The 19,847-nt window shown below is 42.9% G+C and overlaps 2 protein-coding genes across 2 annotated transcripts in view; one reads left to right on the forward strand and one right to left on the reverse strand.

Annotated features, from left to right (window-relative positions):
- Positions 1-17,191, reverse strand: part of rasa2 (RAS p21 protein activator 2) — a 46,116-nt gene extending 28,925 nt beyond the window's left edge. Inside the window, exons 1-5 of the mRNA XM_023966435.3 lie at positions 16,988-17,191; positions 13,626-13,749; positions 9,142-9,245; positions 8,908-9,002; positions 5,746-5,822 (exon numbers count right to left, since the gene is read on the reverse strand). Coding sequence (XP_023822203.1) covers positions 5,746-5,822; positions 8,908-9,002; positions 9,142-9,245; positions 13,626-13,749; positions 16,988-17,045 — 458 coding nt within the window. The 5' untranslated portion in view covers positions 17,046-17,191. The remainder of the gene's footprint in view (positions 1-5,745; positions 5,823-8,907; positions 9,003-9,141; positions 9,246-13,625; positions 13,750-16,987) is intronic.
- Positions 16,396-19,847, forward strand: part of LOC111949337 (E3 ubiquitin-protein ligase TRIP12) — a 79,281-nt gene continuing 75,829 nt past the window's right edge. The window contains exons 1-2 of the mRNA XM_070434052.1: positions 16,396-16,475; positions 17,539-17,611. The gene's annotated coding sequence lies outside the window, so the exon portion shown is untranslated. The remainder of the gene's footprint in view (positions 16,476-17,538; positions 17,612-19,847) is intronic.

Raw genomic sequence — 19,847 nt, forward strand, 5'->3', positions numbered from 1 at the left:
CCCTAACCACTCACTCAGCCATGGGACTAATGAACAGCCATCTATGATGCTGTATGCTGTAAGAATGACATCGCCATAGCCCAGTCAGTGCGTGTAGCAGTGACACAGACAACAACAGTGCACAAAGTGATGCAAGTGTGTGTGCCTTTGTGTGTCCTCCTTAGGGTTGCAAAGGGAGGGTATATTACTGTAAACTTTCTAAGTTTACCAGTAAAGTACCAGAATTGTGTTAACTTTCAAGTTTGGGGGGGGGGTTTATACATTTACATTTACATTTAAGTCATTTAGCAGACGCTCTTATCCAGAGCGACTATGTGCTTATAAATGACATGTCTAATTATCTCTGGCCCTGTGTGGCCTTATCACATGTAAAACAATTAAATAATAAACAACAAAAATTGAATGACAAACCTGTAAAACATTCATCCTAAATAAACCATAAACTTTAATAGCATTGGTGTTAAATATATTTTTTATACACTTATTTCACTATGTCAATATGTATTTGTTTAGTAAATGTTTTGCCATCAAACTGGTGGCAGTTGTGAAAAAAGCTGGAAGAGTTGCAGAGTCCATTGAAAATAATGCCAGTTGATTAGATGCTTTTCAGTAATTAGGCAATATTCTCTTGAACCATTTGGTCTATCCACTAYAAACTCATGGACACACACKGAGTGTAAAAACGTTAAGAACACCTTCCTAATATTGAGTTGCGTGCACCTCCCCCCCCTKAATTCTTCAGTGAATGGACTCTACAACGTGCTGAAAAGCATTCCACAGGGATGCTTCCCACAGTTGTGTGAAGTTGGCTGGATGTCCTTTGGGTGGTGGACCATTCTTGATACACACAGGAAACTGTTGAGCTTGAAAAACCCAGCAGCGTTGCAGTTCTTGACACAAACCCGTGCGCCCTGGCACCAAATACCCCGTTCAAAGCATAGGAGGTTGTTGTCTCATCTTAATTGAGAAGGACAGGCTCGTGGTAATGGCTGGAGTGGAATATGTGGAATGGTATCAAATACATCAAACACAATGGTTTCCATGTGTTTGATGCCATTCCATTCTCACCGTACCAATGCTGCTGGGAAAAATTAGAATGGCGCCGAAGGAAATGGCTGCCATTTTACGATCCTGTAACCAATTGTGCGTGTTTCTTTGCGTTATTTGTAACTTATTTTGTAGATAATGTTTCTGCCACTGTGTCTTATGACCGAAAAGAGCTTCTAGATATCAGGAGAGCGATTATTCACCCCGTGCTGGAGGAACACTTTTTCTTCAACGAGTCAGARGGGAAGGACTTACTTCAGATGCACGACAAGGTCCTCATCCAAGTCATTCACAGGAGAAAGAGGTATCGAGGATGAAGGTCCGGGTGCCTTGTAAGGATCCGTCGCCGAGAGGGTAATCTACCTCTACCATCGGTCCTATTAGCCAACGCACAATCAATCGATAATAAAATAGACGAACTACGATCACGTATATCCTACCAACGGGACACTAAAAACTGTAATATCTTATGTTTCACCGAGTCGTGGCTGAATGACYACATGAATAACATACAGCTGGCGGGTTTTAAGCTTTTTCGTCAGGATAGAACAGCAGCCTCTGGTAAGACAAGGGGTCGCAGTCTATGTATATTTGTAAACAACAGCTTGTGCACGAAATCTAAGGAAGCCTTGAGGTTTTGCTCGCCTGAGGTAGAGTATCTCATGATAAGCTGTAGACGACACGATCTACCTAGAGTTTATCTGTATTTTTCGTAGCTATCTATATACCACCACAAACTGATGCTGGCACTAAGACCGCAATCAATGAGCTGTACACGGCCATAAGAAAAAAGGAAAACACCCATCCAGAGGCAGCACTCCTAGTGGCTGGGGACTTGAATGCAGGGAAACTCATCTGTTTTACCTAATTTCTACCYGCATGTTAAAATGTGCAACCAGAGGGGGGAGGGGAGAGGAGAGGGGGAAAAAAGAGAAAAAAAACAACAACTTTAGACCACATTTACTCCACACAGAGACATGTACAAATCTCTCCTCGCCTTCCATTTGGCAAATCTGACCATAATTCTATCCTCCTGATTCCTGCTTACAAGCAAAAACTAAAGCAGGAAGCACCAGTGATTCGGTCAATAAGAAAGTGGTCAGATGAAGCAGATGCTAAGCTACAGGACTGTTTTGCTAGCACAGACTGGAATATGTTCCCGGGATTCTTCCAATGGCATTGAGGAGTACACCAGATCGGTCACTGACTTCATCAATAAGTGCAACGATGACAACGTCGTCCCCACAGTGATCGTACGTACATACTAGAGGTCGACCGATTAATTGGAATGACCGATTAATTAGAGCCGATTTCAAGTTTTCATTATTTATTTGAGGCTAAATTGATTTTATTGATGTATTATATTAAGTTAAAATAAGTGTTCATTCAGTATTGTTGTAATTGTCATTATTACCAAAAATAAAAAAGTGTTTAAAAATCGGCCGATTAATCGGTATCGGCTTTTTTGGGGTCCTCCAATAATCGGTGTTGAAAAATCATAATCGGTCGACCTCTAGTACATACCCCACCAGAAGCCATGGATTACAGCCAACATCTGCACTGAGCTAAAGGGTAGAGCTTCCACTTTCAAGGAGCGGGACTCTAACCCGGAAGCTTACAAGAATTCCCACTATGCCCTCCGACGAACAATAAAACAGGCAAAGCGCCCATACAGGACTAAGATTGAATCCTTCTACACCGGCTCAGACGGTCTTCGGAAGCTTGCAAACTATTACAGACTACAAAAGGAAAGCACAGCCGCGAGCTTCCCAGTGACACAAGCTAAATTACTTCTATGCTCGCTTCGAGGCAAGTAACACTGAAGCATGCATGAGAGCATCAGCTGTTCCGGACAACTGTGTAATCACGCTCTCCGAAGCCGATGTGAGTAAGACCTTTAAACAGGTCAACATTCACAAGGCCGCAGGGCCACAGGGATTACTAGGACATGTACTCCGAGCATGCGCTGACCAACTGGCAAATGTCTTCACTGACATTTTCAACCTTTCCCTTACGGAGTCTGTAATTCCAACATGTTTCAAGCAGACCACCATAGTCCCTGTACCCAAGAACATTATGGTAACCTGCCTAAATGACTACCGACCCGTAGCACTCACATCTGTAGCCATGAAATGCTTTGAAAGGCTGGTCATGGCTCACATCAACACTATTATCACAGAAACCCTAGACCCACTCCAATTTGCAACAGAGCCACAGAGCCACAGATGATGCAATCCCTATTGCACTCCACACTGCCCTTTCCCACATGGACAAAAGGAACACTTATGTGAGAATGCTATTCATTGACTACAGCTCAGTGGTCAACACCATAGTGCCCTCAATGCTCATCACTAAGCTAAGGACCCTGGGACAAAACACCTCCCTCTGCAACTGGATCCTGGACTTCCTGACGGGCCGCCCCCAGGTGGTAAGGGTAGGTAACAATACATCCGCCACGCTGATTCTCAACACGGGGGACCCTCAGTGGTGCGTGCTCAGTCCCCTCCTGTACTCCCTGTTCACTTATGACTYCATGGCCAGGCAAGACTCCAACACCATCAAGTTTGCCAATGACAACAGTGGTAGGCCTGATCACAYACAACGATGAGACAGCCTATAGGGAGGAGGTCAGAGACCTGGCCGAGAGACCTCTCCCTCAACGTGATCAAGATAAAGGAGATGATTGTGGACTACAGGAGACGGAGGACCGAGCACGCCCCCATTCTCATCGACGGGGCTGTAGTGGAGCAGGTTGAGAGCTTAAAGTTTCTTGGTGTCCACATCACCAACAAACTAACATGGTCCAAACACACGAAGACAGCCGTGAAGAGGGCATGACAAAGACTATTCCCCTCAGGTGACTGAAAAGATTTGGCATAGGTCCCCAGACCCTCAAATAGTTCTACTGCTGCATCATCACCGCCTGGTATGGCAACTGCTCAGCATCCGACCGTAAGGCGCTAGAGAGSGTAGTGCGTACGGCCCAGTACGTCACTGGGGCCAAGCTTCCTGCCATCCAGGACCTCTATCCCAGGCGGTGTCAGAGGAAGGCCCTAAAAATTCTTAAAGACTCCAGCCACCCAAGTCATTGTATGTTCTCTCTGCTACCGCACGGCAAGCGGTACCGGAGCGCCAAGTTCTAAACAGCAACTACCCCCAAGCCATAAGACTCCTGAACAGCTAATCAAATTGGCTACCCAAACCACTCTTTTTCACTGCTGCTACTCTCTGTTTATTATCTATGCATAGTCACTTTKACTCTACCTACATGTACATATTACCCCAATTACCTTGACTGGACCATGATAGCCCCTGCACATTGACTCTGTACCAGTACCCCCCGTATATAGCCTTGCTATTGTTATTTTACTGCTGCTGTTTAATTAAATGTTACTATTATTTTCTATTTTTTACTTAACCAACAATGTTTTAAGAAATAGAAAAAAAAGCGTTAAGGGCTTGTAAGTAAGTATTTCACTATAAGGTCTACCTGTTGTATTCGGCGCATGTGACAAATACAATTTTATTTGATCATTATGAGCCGTCCTCCCCTTCAACCTCRACTGATTCAAAGGCACTTTAATGTTTAGTCTTGCCCATTCACCCTCTGAATGGCACACATACACAATCCATGTCCCAATTGTCTCAAGGCTTAAAAATCCTTCTTTAACCTGTCTCCTCCCCGTCATCTACACTGATTGAAGTGGATTTAACAAGTGACATCAATAAGGGATCATAGCTTTCACCTGGATTCACCTGGTCAGTCTGTCATGGAAAGAGCAGGTATTCTGAATGTTTTGTACACTCAGTGTATATTAACAGTGAATACTTAAAAATAAAACGTTTTTCAAGTATAAATTGCCCAAGTCACCATAGATTAACAGAAAATATATGGCAATTACCAAAGATACTGGTAACTTTGGTAAATGAGCGTTAACTTTGCCACCCTAATCCTCCCACAGTGACAGGGCAGGGTAGAGGGCCATTAACAGTGAAGAGGTATCGATGACACACCGTGGTTTTGAGACACCAGCGGCCACAGAGGTGGGAGCAGTGCTAGAGCAGTTTCCTGTCGAGATGCCATCACGTCCTCCTCATTAACCTGCTCGCCGCGGTTTGAATGAGTGCCGACGAGCAACAACATCATCCACTGACTAACACACACACACACACACACACGAGATGACGATCTCTTGGAAATTCACAAACATACACGCAATGCCAAAGGTAGTGCTCAGGGACAGCACTACAGTAGGATGCACCATCAAACTCCAACAGAGGAGACACAGGTTGTTTGTGAGAGCTGTGTGTGTATGTGTGGACTGGAGGACGTTGAAAATGAACACAGCAGAGGTGAATTCCAGAGTAGGAGAAAACAGCTGCGGTAAGGGAGCGGAAGAGAGGGTAAACCATGGTTGGGTCTCTGGGCTCTGGCTCCTTAGAGCCTGTTGGTGCCTGACTGGGAGGCTTTATGGTGTTSGGTGATCTAGCCCAGACAAAGCCAGAAACAAAAGGCTATATTGACAGCAAATAAGACTGCATAGAGAAAGTCCACATATGTTAATGTACTTGTGTTAAAGTCTTCCAATGCTTCTTGAGGTAGTAGGTGCCCCTAATCAGATTATATTACCCCCCCCCCATCCTAACCTTACCCACTAGGGAGAAGAAAACAATCTGACCCTGGATCAGTATACTCACCGGACCAGTAGCTGCTGGCACATGGAGCCGTTCTCTATGATCAGTTCATTCAGACGCATCTCCAGGTGGACCTTTCCCTAGGAGGAGACGTCACGATATCAGAGCATACTGAAAGTCAACAGGATTTCGTCAGTGTTTCTCTTATCAACATTGGTGATAAATGCCAGATCCTATGCAAATGAATACTGTATAAAAAAGAAAAGGGAAAAAAAGTTGAGTAGGTGTATCTCATTCCTTCATTCACTCTCAGAGGGAGAGGTACAGGTAGAGCACAGTATTTTGCAAGTCAAAGTTACCAAATGAGTAAAATTCATCTATTATATGAATCTATTCAGAAGATTCTAAATAAGCCATGGCTGCTGTAACAAGGGGCACTACAAAAGAGAGGCCTGGTTCAAAGGTGTCCTCTCTGAACATATGTTTATAATTGACTTTTAGAGGTTAGGTTACATTCATAGTGCAGCCTACTCTATGAATGAGTTAAACGTTCATTCTAAAGTGGTGGATATGAGTAAGGTCTTTGGCTGACTCCTAACCTCCCCAGTCTTTCTCTATGGTGGCTTCAGGTTAGTAGTGGTTGTGTGTGCATCAGGGTGTGTGATAAGCCACAGCTTGCTGTCATGTGAACCAACGCTCAAAGTCTTTATCAGGTCGGATGTGGTGAAGGCTGCTGCCTCGCCTTCGGAAGTGTCAGAGAGAGGCAGAGAGAACAAAAACAAACAAAAAAAATACCAGCGAGCACTCACTCTCCCCTCCGCAGTACATTACGAGTTGAGCTCAGATAGTGATTGTTGTCGCTTACGTGGTCGCTAATGGAAGATAAGCCTTGGCCAACATGGTGAGAATTACCCTGGCATGCCTGCTGGGCTGAGCTAATGTCACCAGGGTCATGTTTATCAGACACCAAACGAAGAAACTGTAACAGGGAAGAACTACCTGGACTAAGAACTACCTGGACAAAGGGTTTTTTGACACATGCCCTAATGGAAGCAACCGAAATCACTGCCACGCACCTTCAAAACATGTCTTGGCCTGTATTGTACTGTACTATCAGGTCCACGTACAAGTAGCCACTTGGCTCAGATCTAGGAACAGATTACCCTCTCCAAGCCCTAAACTTAAGCATTAGGCCGGGAAACCCATAAACGTGCGACTTCTAAAAGGGCAACTTCAACATACTCCAATCTGTACCAACAACRGCACAGGAGATACCACCTCTAACCCACTCCTGCTCTTCTCACCGATTGCCAACTGCACTCACAATTGCTGCATCAATTTCAACCCCTTTCTCAGAGAAAGAGAGAGAGAGAACACAAGCGCACACACACTGCAGTCCATCACTGATGTAACAAGACTTAGAACACCTACTTCAGAGTGAGTCACCGTAGCAAACACTCCTCATGATAGCCTAGACTAGGGCCACTCCGCTACAATTGTTTTCACATATGACAACTTTGTACAACGTGACAGCGGCAGGAGGTAACAACCTTGGGATTCTGCAGAGAGAGAGAAAAAGACCAGTTAGAGAGAGAGAAGTAGAGAGAGAGGTAAAGAGAAAAGTAAAGAAAGGGGTAGAGAGCGAATGAGAGAGCGAAAGAATGAGAGACAGGGGAGAGAGAGTGTGGGAGGATACACTTCCTTAGACACTGTAAAAGGAGCCCTTTGAACAGCGGGTTTGCAACAGTAAATAAAAAAATAAAAATGCTGTGCGTTGTGAAATACCTAGAGAAGACGATCACCGTGTTTACAGTGAGAAGAGCGAGACTGGAACCAGAAACATTAGGTTCTACCCAAGTCCATCTCCCCCACACATCTCTCTGAATGGGGAGCTTGTAAGCAGCATAGTTCATTTCAAACTCAAATATGGCTGCTCTTTTCGTAGACGACTTAGCCTAGCTAAATTGTCCTCGCTTGGTGTTGCCCAACTGACACTACGCCCACAGACACACAGCCAACTCGGCTCAGTGTCCTTCTGTTCTTCCTGGACTCAAGCTGTGTCTCTAGTTGGGGAGGCAGCTCTGGTCATCTCCAGAGTGAGTTACTGTAGAAAACCATCCTCAGAATAGCCAGACTAGGGCACCCGCTAGACATGAAATGCTACAACTGGAGTGAAATAGGGTTACATGGAACTGTCCTACACAGCCTACAGTGATTGGGTAACATGTCTGCTGGCTTAGGTCAGTTCAGGATGCTGTGGAGTAGGACACAGGGTTATTTCAGCCCGTTCTCCGACAGATTTCAGTGTCCTAAAATCTTCTCGTCACCCAAGAACAAAAACACTCACCACCAGGTTAATGACACCATTATGTAACCGAGAGGCATCTGACGTAGCTTTCAGCCAGGGCAGACGCTTAAAGAGAGCTCATATCAACTCAATTTGAGTGTAAGACCAGCAAATGATACACCTCGGAGAACGGAAGTAAGAAGACCAGCAAATGGATACACCTCGGAGAACGGAAGTAGAAACCAGCACAATGGATACACCTCGGAGAACGGAAGTAAGAAGACCAGCAAATGGATACACCTCGGAGAACGGAAGTAAGAAGACCAGCAAATGGATACACCTCGGAGAGCGGAAGTAAGAAGACCAGCAAATGGATACATCTTGGAGAGCAAAGTCCTATTTTTTTCCCCCAGTCTTTCCGTATCCCCCCCTCTCACTTTGAGCCAGAAGTCCTGACATCAGAAAAACATTTTCTCAATTTTCTAAAAAGTGCATCCTCTCCTCATCACTGATCTGAAAGAACTGACTAGGTGAAAGCCAACCAATGAGCTTCCACCATATTGCTATCACCAGTCAAGTATTTTCTAATCAGTGCAGATGAAGGGAAGGAGATGATGTGAGAACTGATTTTTAAAATCAATTGAGCTAGAGCCTCAGTGAATCAGCCCGGTTACCAAGCCTCTCGGCCCAGTTACCAAGCCTCTCAGCATAGAGAGAATACAACAACAGGATGTGAGGAGGTGGTGTCTGCTGCAGAGACAGTTGGACCAAGCCAAATGTCTGACTGGTGACTAACTACAATCAATAGCATTGGACAGCCTTACGGTGGCTGAATGACCGCATACAAGAACTAGCACAATGACTAGAAGGTGAACTTTTCTCCCCAGACCAACTGGGTACACATAAAGATGTCTGAACACTGTCTGACTGACACCCACCTGGACTTCAGAGTTAGGGTCCACGGGCTGCAGGCCAAACCAGTGCTCCTTCCCACTGAATTTAAACAGTTCCTCCTTCCGGATGGACACTTTCCCTGAAAACACACATGGACAGAGAGAAGTCAACATACTTGGAAATCATCCAGCTGAAAGCATAGGGTAGCTGTGTGTGTGTCTAATATATATATATATATATATATATATATATATATGAGTGTGTCAGTTCCTACTCACCGACAGGCAGGTCCCTTTGAAAAACACCCTTGGCGAATACGTAGAAGGACAAACACTGAAATGGTCGTGGGATCTCAAAGTAGAAGTCCTCACCGTAGAAAGGGCTGAAAAACAACCATACAGGAAGTCGTTTTAGTAAAGCGCAAAACGCCATCTTTAGGCTACGTTCAGAGAACAGGCTGACCTCTGTGGAAAGGGAACATTTACTGAAAACTTTGTTGGCTTTTGATTGGGAAAGGTTTATGACTGATTAGCCTGATCCTAGAGCTGTTTTTGCAGTCTTGCCAAACAACTCGTGACAGGGAGCTGGCAAGACAAACAGATCTGGGACCAGGCTACTATTTGAAGGGACAGAAGACAACACACCGATGACAACACAAACCAAGGACTTATGCATAGACCGCCCTCCATCAGCAATCATTAAACCACAGGTGCTAAATATAGCCTAGCGCTGTGATGACCAGGCCTCCTAGGACTGACTGACCAGCATACAAGTGGCTTGGAAGAGCAGGCCGAGAGGGAGAGGGTGCCAAGCAGCTGTACCATCCAGCTCTGACCGGGGTCATTTGTGGTCAGTACAAGGCATGGGCCGACAGGAGATTTTTTTTTGAAACGGAGCTGTTGCAACCTAACCTTGTCCAATTAGATTTTATTTTTTTAGATTGGGTTAAGTGTCTCGCTATCAGTCCTGAGCCCAATCTCAACTGCTTAAATCTATTCTCTCCTCCCCATCAATTTCACAGATGGGAAAAGAGTTGCTAGGTGAAAACAATATGGTGGAAGTGCATCACTAGGCTGGCTTCACCTGGTCAGTTCTTTCAGATACGTACAGTGAAGGAGGCGAGGACAGATGTTTTAAGACAATTGAGCAAGAGCCCTTCTGAGCCTAACAGACAGTTACATCCTTTCCACTTATATTCTCCAAGAAAATACAATTATGGTAATGTACCATAACTGCATAGTTACTAGCCTGTTACATAGTTATTATGCTACATTGTTACCTTGGTATGAGGCCTATTTTATGTAAAGAGAAGCCAGAATGGCTGTTAGCTACATCATTATGCAGCCTTCTCAAAACAGTAGAAGCTAAGCAGGTTTAAGCATGGCTAGCAGGTGTATGACAGACTAGTATGAAAACAGGACAACTGACAGACATTTGTTCCATTATCTTAATAAAGTCAAACAGTGCTAATAACATTATGATCTGTTCATAAAAGCAGTGTTCAAGTAAGGCTACCCTCTATGCAGTATTGCATGGTTGGTGAAATGTTTTGCCTGTCATTTCCTCAGTGAGGGTTTGGCAACACTTCCAGGCTGCAGACACCCACGCATCCTCCAGTTTGTGCACATAATCACATGGAATTACGCACTTGTAGCCTCCACACACATACACAGTACCTCCTCTTTCGATCTCCCGTTCCCTCCCTCTCAGACAGAACACGGGTGTAAGCATTAATCCAAACAGTTGAGTTTTTCAAAGAAAACGAGTTTCTATTGGTAGCTAGGTAGGTCCCTCGCCATTTCGCTTACATTTAAGAAACGTTTCGCAACAGAATCGGCATAATGAATAAACCCTAGATTCAACAGAACACATCCTATCCTTAAAGAAAAATTACACTCAAAATATTTTGGTATTTGCTTCATTAGTCCACTTTTGATACAGTTCCAAATGTTTTGCTTTTCAGCAATCAACATATAGAACTTCCAAAATGCAGAAAGTGGCATAGTATCGTCGTACAGTGCCTCTTTCTGTATTTTGAAAAGTTTTAGAGTGGTTTTCCTTTAACCTCCCCATAAATATAGAGTAATGTGGTACTAGTATAGCCACTCCACTACAATTGTTTTCACATGACAACTTTGTGCAACATGACAGTGGCAGGAGGAAACATCCTTGGGATTCTGCAGAGAGAGAGAGAGAGAGAGAGAAAGAGAGATTCTACAAGTCTTAAAGCCATATGAAAGGCCATGCATCGAGAGAGAGAGAGATAGATAGAGCGTGGGAGGATACACTTCCTTAGACACTGTAAAAGGAGCCCTTTGAACGGCGGGTTTGCAACGGAAGAGGGGGAAAAAACGCTGTCCGTTGTGAAATACCTAGAGAAGACGAGCACCGTGTGTTTACAGTGAGATGAGCAAGACTGGAACCAGAAACATTAGGTTCTACCCAAGTCCATCTCCCCCACACATCTCTCTGAATGGGGAGCTTGTAAGCAGCATAGTTCATTTCAAATCAAATATGGCTGCTCTTTTCGTAGACGACTTAGCCTAGCTAATATTGTCCTCGCCTGGCGTTGCCCAACTGACACTACGCCCACAGACACACACAGCCAACTCGGCTCAGTGTCCTTCTGTTCTTCCTGGACTCAAGCTGTGTCTCTAGTTGGGGAGGCAGTCCTGGTCATCTTCAGGTTACAAAACACTTTAGCCTATATGTTTAAAGTTTCCAATGGTGTTACATGACACCACATCGATCGTGAAGAACATTTCAACATGAGGAGAGATGGTAAGGAAAGGATACTGTTATTGCCCTGCCTGATGACATCTGACACAAAATGATCAATGCAAAAAGATCTGGGCCCTGCAGGAAGAGGATGTTACACATCAAATGATATCACCTCATGCCAGCAACCATGACAGTAATGCAACATAGGCTAACATGACAAGAGCAACATCTTCACTGCCCTGTTCTTGCAGGGTGTGCTGTGAGGTACTTTTGAACAGTGTTCGGAAAGTATTCAGACCCTTTGACTTTTTCCACATTTTGTTACATTACAGCCTTATTCTAAAATTGATTAAATTAATTGTTTTCCTCATCAATCTACACACAATACCGCATAATGACAAAACAAAAACCTTTTTTTTTTTTTTTTATCTTTGCAAATGTATTAACATGTAAAAAACAGAAATACCTTATTTACATAAGTATTCAGACCATTTGCTATGAGACTCGAAATTGAGCTCGGTGTATCCTGTTTTAATTTATCATCATTGAGATGTTTCTACAACTTGATTGGAGTCCATCTGTAGTAAATTCAATTGATTGGACATGATTTGGAAAGGCACACACCAGTCTATATAAGATCCCAGTTGACAGTGCATGTCAGAGCAAAAACCAAGCCATGAGGTCGAAGGAATTGTCCGTAGAGCTCCAAGAAAGGATTGTGTCGAGGCACAGATCTGGGAAAGAGTACCAAAACATTTCTGCAGCATTGAAGGTCCAAGAACAAAGTGACCTCCATCATTCTTAAATGGAAGAAGTTTGGGACCACCAAGACTCTTCCTTGAGCTGGCTGCCTGTCCAAACAGAGCAATCGAGGGAGAAGGGCCTTGGTCAGGGAGTAGACCAAAAACCCGATGGTCACTCTGACAGAGCTCCAGAGTTCCTCTGTGGAGATGGGAGAACCTTCCAGAACGACAACCATCTCTGCAGCACTCCACCAATCAAGCCTTTATGGCAGTGGCCAAGCGGAAGCCACTCCTCAGTAAAAGGCACATGACAGCCCACTTGGAGTCTGCCAAAAAGCCCCTAAAGGACTCTCAGACCATGACAAACAAGATTCTCTGGTCTGATGAAACCAAGATTTAACTCTTTGGCCTGAACGCCAAGCGTCACGTCTGTAGGAAACCTAGCCATCATACTGTGGGGATGTTTTTCAGCGGCAGGGACTGGGAGACTAGTCAGGATCAAAGGAAAGATGAATGGAGCAAAGTACAGAGAGATCCTTGATGGAAACCTGCTCCAGAGCGCTCAGGACCTTAGACTGGGGCGAAGGTTCACCTTCCAACAGGACAACGTCCCTAAGCACACAGCCAAGACAACACAGGAGTGGTTTCGGGACAAGTCTCTGAATGTCCTTGAGTGTCCTAGCCAGAGCCCGGACTTGAACCCGATCGAACATCTCTGAAGAGACTTGAAAATAGCAATGCAAGACTTGAGGCTGTAAACGCTGCCAAAGGTTCTTCAACAAAGTACTGAGTAAAGGGTCTGAATACTTATGCACATTTTAGAATAAGGCTGTAACATAACAAAATTTGTAAAAATTCATAGGTTTTGAATARMRAKRGWATGCACTGTATGAAGGTAGCCTACATGTGCCCTTTAAAGAGATCACTAGATGGCCATGCTACAAATAATCAAATTGGCTAGATTATTGGTACTAATAAGCAAGTACATGAATAGTTTATTCTTTATTTAGGCGTAGGTCCTAAGGTTAAGGGTTAAAAATCAGATTTTATGAGAGAAAGTCATACTTCAGAGTTCTGACCCTTTATAACATGGCCAGATAGTTACTACCTTCAGTCTGAGGATGATGATGGAGGGAGATTGTGGCTCAGTTGGTAGAGCATTGCCATAGCTACGCCAGGGTTGTGGGTTTGATCCCTGGGCGACCCATACGTAAAATGTATGCACGCGGCTGTGTCGCTTTGGATAAAATAATCTGCTAAATGGCATCGGCTATATAATACTACTATACGGTTGTTACCTGAGACTCTTGTCAAACACCTTGGTCCGGAACACCTCCTCCTGGTCCAGGCTGATGGTGCAGAAGGTGCAGAGGTCCCGCTGTCGGTTGGGCCCCGAACACGGACCCAGGTTCTTGCCTTCACCTGCAGGATATGGAGGAGAGGGTCAGAGAGGCAGGTGGGGCTAACGTGGAGACTTATGACACCTTGGCAATTATGTCTATTTCTATAGACCTGCTGTTACTATGGTTGATAATACTAAATGTGAACATTTAAAATCAGCGCTGTTCAATTCCGGTCCTGGAAGGCCTAAAAACTTCTGGTTTCTGTTTTTCTACCTGGTAGTTCATGGCACTCACCTGGTGTCCCAGGTCTGAAATAGTCCTTTATTAGGAGAGGATGAAAACCAGAAGTGTTTTTTATGTCTCTCCAGGACTGACATTGAACAGCCCTGATTTAAATAATAAAAAACACCCTAATGTTTCAACTGAAGTGTGTTCAGTTAGGCCTTCTTTGAAGATTTGTTTTTTTGATTTCGACAACTTCATGATGTGGCATGTAGAGGCCTAGTAATTTAATTTATGTATTCAGCTAGGATACTGAGGATAGTCCACTCAGGGAGTCCTGAGTTACATAAAATGATTGTGTCAGTGACAATAAGCCTGGTTAGTGGCAAGGTGCGGGGCGCACAGGGCGGATGTGGCCTAAATTGAGAGTTGAGCATCACGTAAGATGTGGTCAAAGACACAGCACATCAACTTCCTCCCAGCATGCTCCTGGCTCTGACAGTGGAGTGCTGATTCACAAATGTGAAACACCTCGGAAATCTCCAGCCAGGTAAACTGTTTGCACCTGGATCAACAGCACAGCAGCACATGCCCTCTAAAATGGATATACTACAGCACCATAAGGACTGCACACTACCTGTAATAGAGCTCTGTGTCTCCATCTGCTCTATAGAGCGCTACCAGGTTCATGTTTGCATGAATTTACAATAAACACTGTACTTTCATTCAACTCCAAAAAGACTGACATACAGTAATAAATAGTTTCACACATTAAATGACTAAATCAAAACAATATTAGCATGTCTCTCACAACTTTCACTGAGTCCAATGTGTGAAGCTGTGAACCACAAGATTATTCAGTGTGAAGTGGTTGACAGCAGTCTAAATTGGTCCGAGAGGTCGGGAGGGATATGTAAGGGTGAGCAAACTTTAAATGGGGAAAAGCCAGAGTCAGGGATCAGGCTCTTTAACAGGCTATTAATATGTCTAATCCCAGAAAAGTGCTGTGAAAACCTACAGCAGAGCTCTGAGCTACCACTAAGCCCCGGTGAGCCCGACATGCAGGGGAGTTCAAGCCCTCGCTAACCTCCTCAACGCCATCCTCACAKAAAAAAAACACTGGTCGCCGTGGAAATGGAGGCAAGAGGTCAAAGAGCAAACGCCACGCTACTACAAACTTCTCTGTTTGTACTGAATAGACTACAACTTCCATTGACACTTTTTAGTTTAAGACATAAACAGAAACCCCAAGAGGAAGAAGAAAGGTTTCGTAAAATGGCAAACAGTTTCTTACCAAGGGTAGTTCCTCAATTTGTTATGTTTAAAAAAAATCTTGCTTCCTGGGTGCATCAATGCATGGTAGTGAAACTTTCATTTGTTTTGCAGCCGTTGTGTGTGCCCACGCGAGTGCATAATGCGTTCATTTATTTTGCTTATATGCACACCTATGATGACTTTGTGCTGGTGTGCATGTCAACATTGTTTGTACATGCATGATAGCATCTGCAGAAGTGAGCATCAGAGCCAGAGAGAGGGGGAGGGGGAGTAGTGGTACTGGTACAGTAGTCTATAACCAAGGGCTTCTCATGATACAGGTAGTACGATTAGTCCTTTTTAAATTGTCCAAGTGAAAACACTGATCAAATGAGGAGTCACATCTACCAGACCATTGAGATAACCTCAGATATGTTTGCAAAATTCATACTTTACTAGACTTCCTGAAATCAAGACAGGTTTATGTATGCAATGCTTAGTGTGCAGTTCTCATTTTGAAGTAGATGGACAGTGTGAATGGTCTTGTTCTCTCTCACAGCTACCCTCACAAAGCTGACAGTATTGTTTGTGTGCCAGTAACATTCCATCAAAAGATCCTGTTGCGGTACTGTGCTCATTCAAAACTAACAAACTGCCTGCATATAAAAGCCAGGTGCGTGTTTAGGAACTCAAGCAAATTCTTTTCAAATGGTCTTTGACAAAGTTACTTAAATATCTGCCTATAGGCTAACTGTTAATCACAGACGCAAGTCATGAAATTACATCCTTTACAGAGGATAATGATGGATGACCATTTGGAATTGTGTTTAGGACCTCAAGAAGTCTKTTAATTGCAACAAAAATGCATGCATCCGACATTCATGTGAAAGAAGCCATTTCAGTAATCCGTCTGTCTTTATGATTATGACTTTTTGCACAGAACTCAAAGAAATTACTAAGGAACTTTTATTAATTCCATTGAAATTAATGTTATTTTCCTGTTAAAAGAATGATGGACAAGGATATTTGTGACCAAATATATCCTGAAAGTGTAAAAGTTCCACGCGAAGTAATTAAAAAAACATTCTGGGTAAATTAATGTTTTTTTCTTATAAATATGAAACCAACACAAACCAGCAATTAGCTAACCCTGCTGGAGAATAGTATGGTTTAAAATTCAAAAATTATTTATCAAGTGATGACTAATCTGGAATAGTGTAATTTCGAAACTAGTTAGCTATTTCAACACAATTAATTTCAGCAGCTAACCAACACACGGAGACAACTTCCTGCCACGAGCGTTTCGCAAAATGTGAACAGAGACGCAAGGTAACTAACGTTAACTAGCTAGCTATGAATTACACATTCTGATTCGATAGCTATCTAGGTAAGATACAAAACATAGAAACAAATGATCTGTAAAGGGAGTGGCACAATTTCACTGAAAGCACTTTACGTTTGCTAGTAATATAGACAGCTAGCTTAGCTACGTAGCTAACCAGTTCATGTGTTTTGATGCGTGTATTTGGAGAGCTAGCCACTGACTGTACTAGCTAGCCTGTCTTTGCCTATGCTTTTGTCAGGAGCTGGCCTAGTTCTATTAAAGGTGACGTCGGATGAGGAACTGATTAAAATAAATAGCTACATTGCGACAGCGTTTTCTGCAAATATAAAACACGTTTGATAGCGGCCCGGGCAACATTCATTCACAACATTGTCTCATATCTTCATGAAGTGCCTGTGTTGATTGTACCGCGCCCCTTTTTTCCCCACGTCGTTCACTTTGTTAMCCCCCCTCAATTGAAGAATGCTGATACAATAAAGACATTGTTCGCACTTACATATCTTTCCCCGCAGGCTTTGTAAAATCCGAATTCTCGTGTCGTCTTCTTCCGCCATGGTCCGACTTGACTGTGTATATGTCGCTACAGTAGTACATTCAACGCTTAGCTATCATATCCGTTTATGAATGCAAGCGAAGGGCCAACCTACTGCATCGTCACTACGAGCGCTATTGGCCGTATGCTGACATTAGACTAGCTGGAGAGACTTGTGTGAATATTCTTCACTGCACGGGCTCTCACAGTTGGTAAAACAAACGGAAGCTCTGTGCAGGATTTACAAAAAATATATAAAAGATGAGAGGATGCTCCTCTTTCTCTCCTGTCTCTGATGCTAATATTTTGGTACCTGACCTTCAGACAGACAGCTTGCACAGACAATTTTAATTTCTATGCTTACACTAGGAGCATTTCTTGATATTTTGTTATTTGAACGTTTAAAATGTTCAGGCCTGCTGCTGATATAGTTTTGTATAGTCAGATTGTTTTTTTCTCTCAGTAATACAGGGAACTGGCTATGTTCACCTCTCTCATCTCTTTCTTATTTCAAGGTAGTCACAGTTTGGATGGTGGATTGCTTATCCAGGACTATTCAGGACATTCACAGGGACAGAGGGAATACAGGTATGCACATCTGCCTGTCCATGGCAAGCATAAATTGTGCCTGTCTATTCGGGTGCCAATCTTCTTTACACCACAGGAACAGCACCCGAGACCCAACCTTATACTAACTTTAGAAAACCATAGCCCCAGCCTTATCTTCACCCATTTTTTGAAACTGTAACCCATGTCCTTATAACCCGTAACCCTAGCCCCAGTCCATTTTGACCTCAAAACCAAACCCTTGTGCCCACTTTATTGCAAGCCCATTTGAAAACCATAATCCTAACCCTGACCTTATTTCGAAATGAGGTATTCCTCATGTAATTTGAACAACAAAAAATACCATGATTTGAGGGATTTTCACAAAATGTAATCCATAGAAGGGTCCTTTTGGAGGAAGGATTGTTGACATATATTTGACATTTGTATCCCTCTTAGAAGTAAAGTCCCCTGTTTAGGGGACCTCTGTGGTACTGGTTCCAACACACATTTTTGCTTATAAATCGATCTGTGGACACTGTATATCGAAATGGCTTGTATTGAGCGATAGCCCTAGTTTCCACAGACACAGTAGTATTTTTTGTCTGCCTGTGTAACGTATGATGTTAAATCTGAAACCACTTGAAGCTGGGATGTCCCTCCTACCATTTAATTCGCTCTTCCGACTGTCCATCAACTCCTTTCTGAACCCTATATCAGATCCACTGACAAATCCTTACATCATAACGCAGCAGGATAGAGGGGTTTCATCACAATAGCACATTCAAAGATCAATTTATAGCGATTAATCTAAAATAATTCATAGATTTTAAACAAATCTATTTCTGTTTGTCATAGATGGACAAATTTAATATGATATTAATAGCTCTGTTTGACGTTCACAGCGCTGGGGGCAAATGTTTTGATCAAGACTGACCTTTAGAAGATATGCACATTTTCTCTAACCATACAGATATGTATTTTACAGTTATAAGGAAGGTGACATATATTATAGTAAGTGGTTATCATTTGATTATAAAGCATATGTCATTTCAAGCCTTATTCATACAGTTTTGTTGAATAGGAAATATACGTCAAATAAAATATTTCATATCTTCCTCATATTTGTACTGTGTACTTGCCCTTGTGTCCTCAAATGTGACTACACCTGAGGAATTTATAAGAATTTTTACCAGAAAGGTGAGATTTGAAACTTTCTTGGATTATGACATATTACTAGTTATTGTTTATGATCCTCTTACGATTAATAATTACCTTCGGGCATTACTTAGATTACATGTAGTTACTGTACATTTAAGAGGCTATTAGAGCATCTGAACGCACCGATTCCGCATGTGTTAATCTCTTGCTCATTAAGAAAAATGAGATTTCAGTCTTTTTTGGGGTGTGGTCCGATGTGGTAGTTGTTGATGTCTGTCCCCCATGAGACCATAGCAACAAAGCCAGTATCACTTCCTCAAATTAGTCCGAATGAATCTAAGATAACTCAAGAAGTCTAATTTATTCTAAAGGTTTTGCCTGGGAGGTTTTAATCGTGCAATTTTACACCTAGCTAAGGTGTTTGGTGCTGTATTTATCAAGTAAAAAAATGTGCAACGTGTTGTCTTGATGTAAACAAAGTACGATCCGCAGACCTGCTTGGAAGTCTCTCACTGTCTGTGAGTTTTGCGGTAGGATTGGATAGAGTGCAATCACCGCAGCTGTGTATCCCGTGTTAGTGGGCAAGTGAGCATTGTCGAAATCAAAACCCTACCCTCAATTAAGTCATGACAAACTTACAAGACTGACTTTATTACCAAAATGATCCTATTTACACCTTGTAGTCAATTTTGACACTAGAATACATTTTTCGGACTAATGTTGATGCCACAGGCCTGTTTTCTATCAGAGAAGTTGTCTATTGCCTTCCGTTGTATTTTAAAGCATAATTGAGAAATAATTAAAGTTGGAACATTTGTGACATTTTGGCCTTACCCAGGCCTCCTTTAAGGCTCCATAATGTTTCATCTGTAGGTGCTACAAAGCAAAAATTTGTCATTTGAAGCTTTACCGCTTGCTCTGTATTTTGATTTCAATAATAATTGTCTTATATTACAGAGCAAGCGGTTTCATATGACAGCAATTTCTGCTTTGTAGCACCCACATATTAAACATTATGGAGTCTTAAAGGAGGCCTGGGTAAATGTCACATTCCAGGTTCAATTAATTATTTCCCAATTATGCTTTAAGATACAAATGTCAAGTATGTCAACAATCC

This window comes from Salvelinus sp. IW2-2015, linkage group LG22 (genome assembly GCF_002910315.2).
Source record: "Salvelinus sp. IW2-2015 linkage group LG22, ASM291031v2, whole genome shotgun sequence".
Classification (NCBI taxonomy): domain Eukaryota; kingdom Metazoa; phylum Chordata; class Actinopteri; order Salmoniformes; family Salmonidae; genus Salvelinus; species Salvelinus sp. IW2-2015.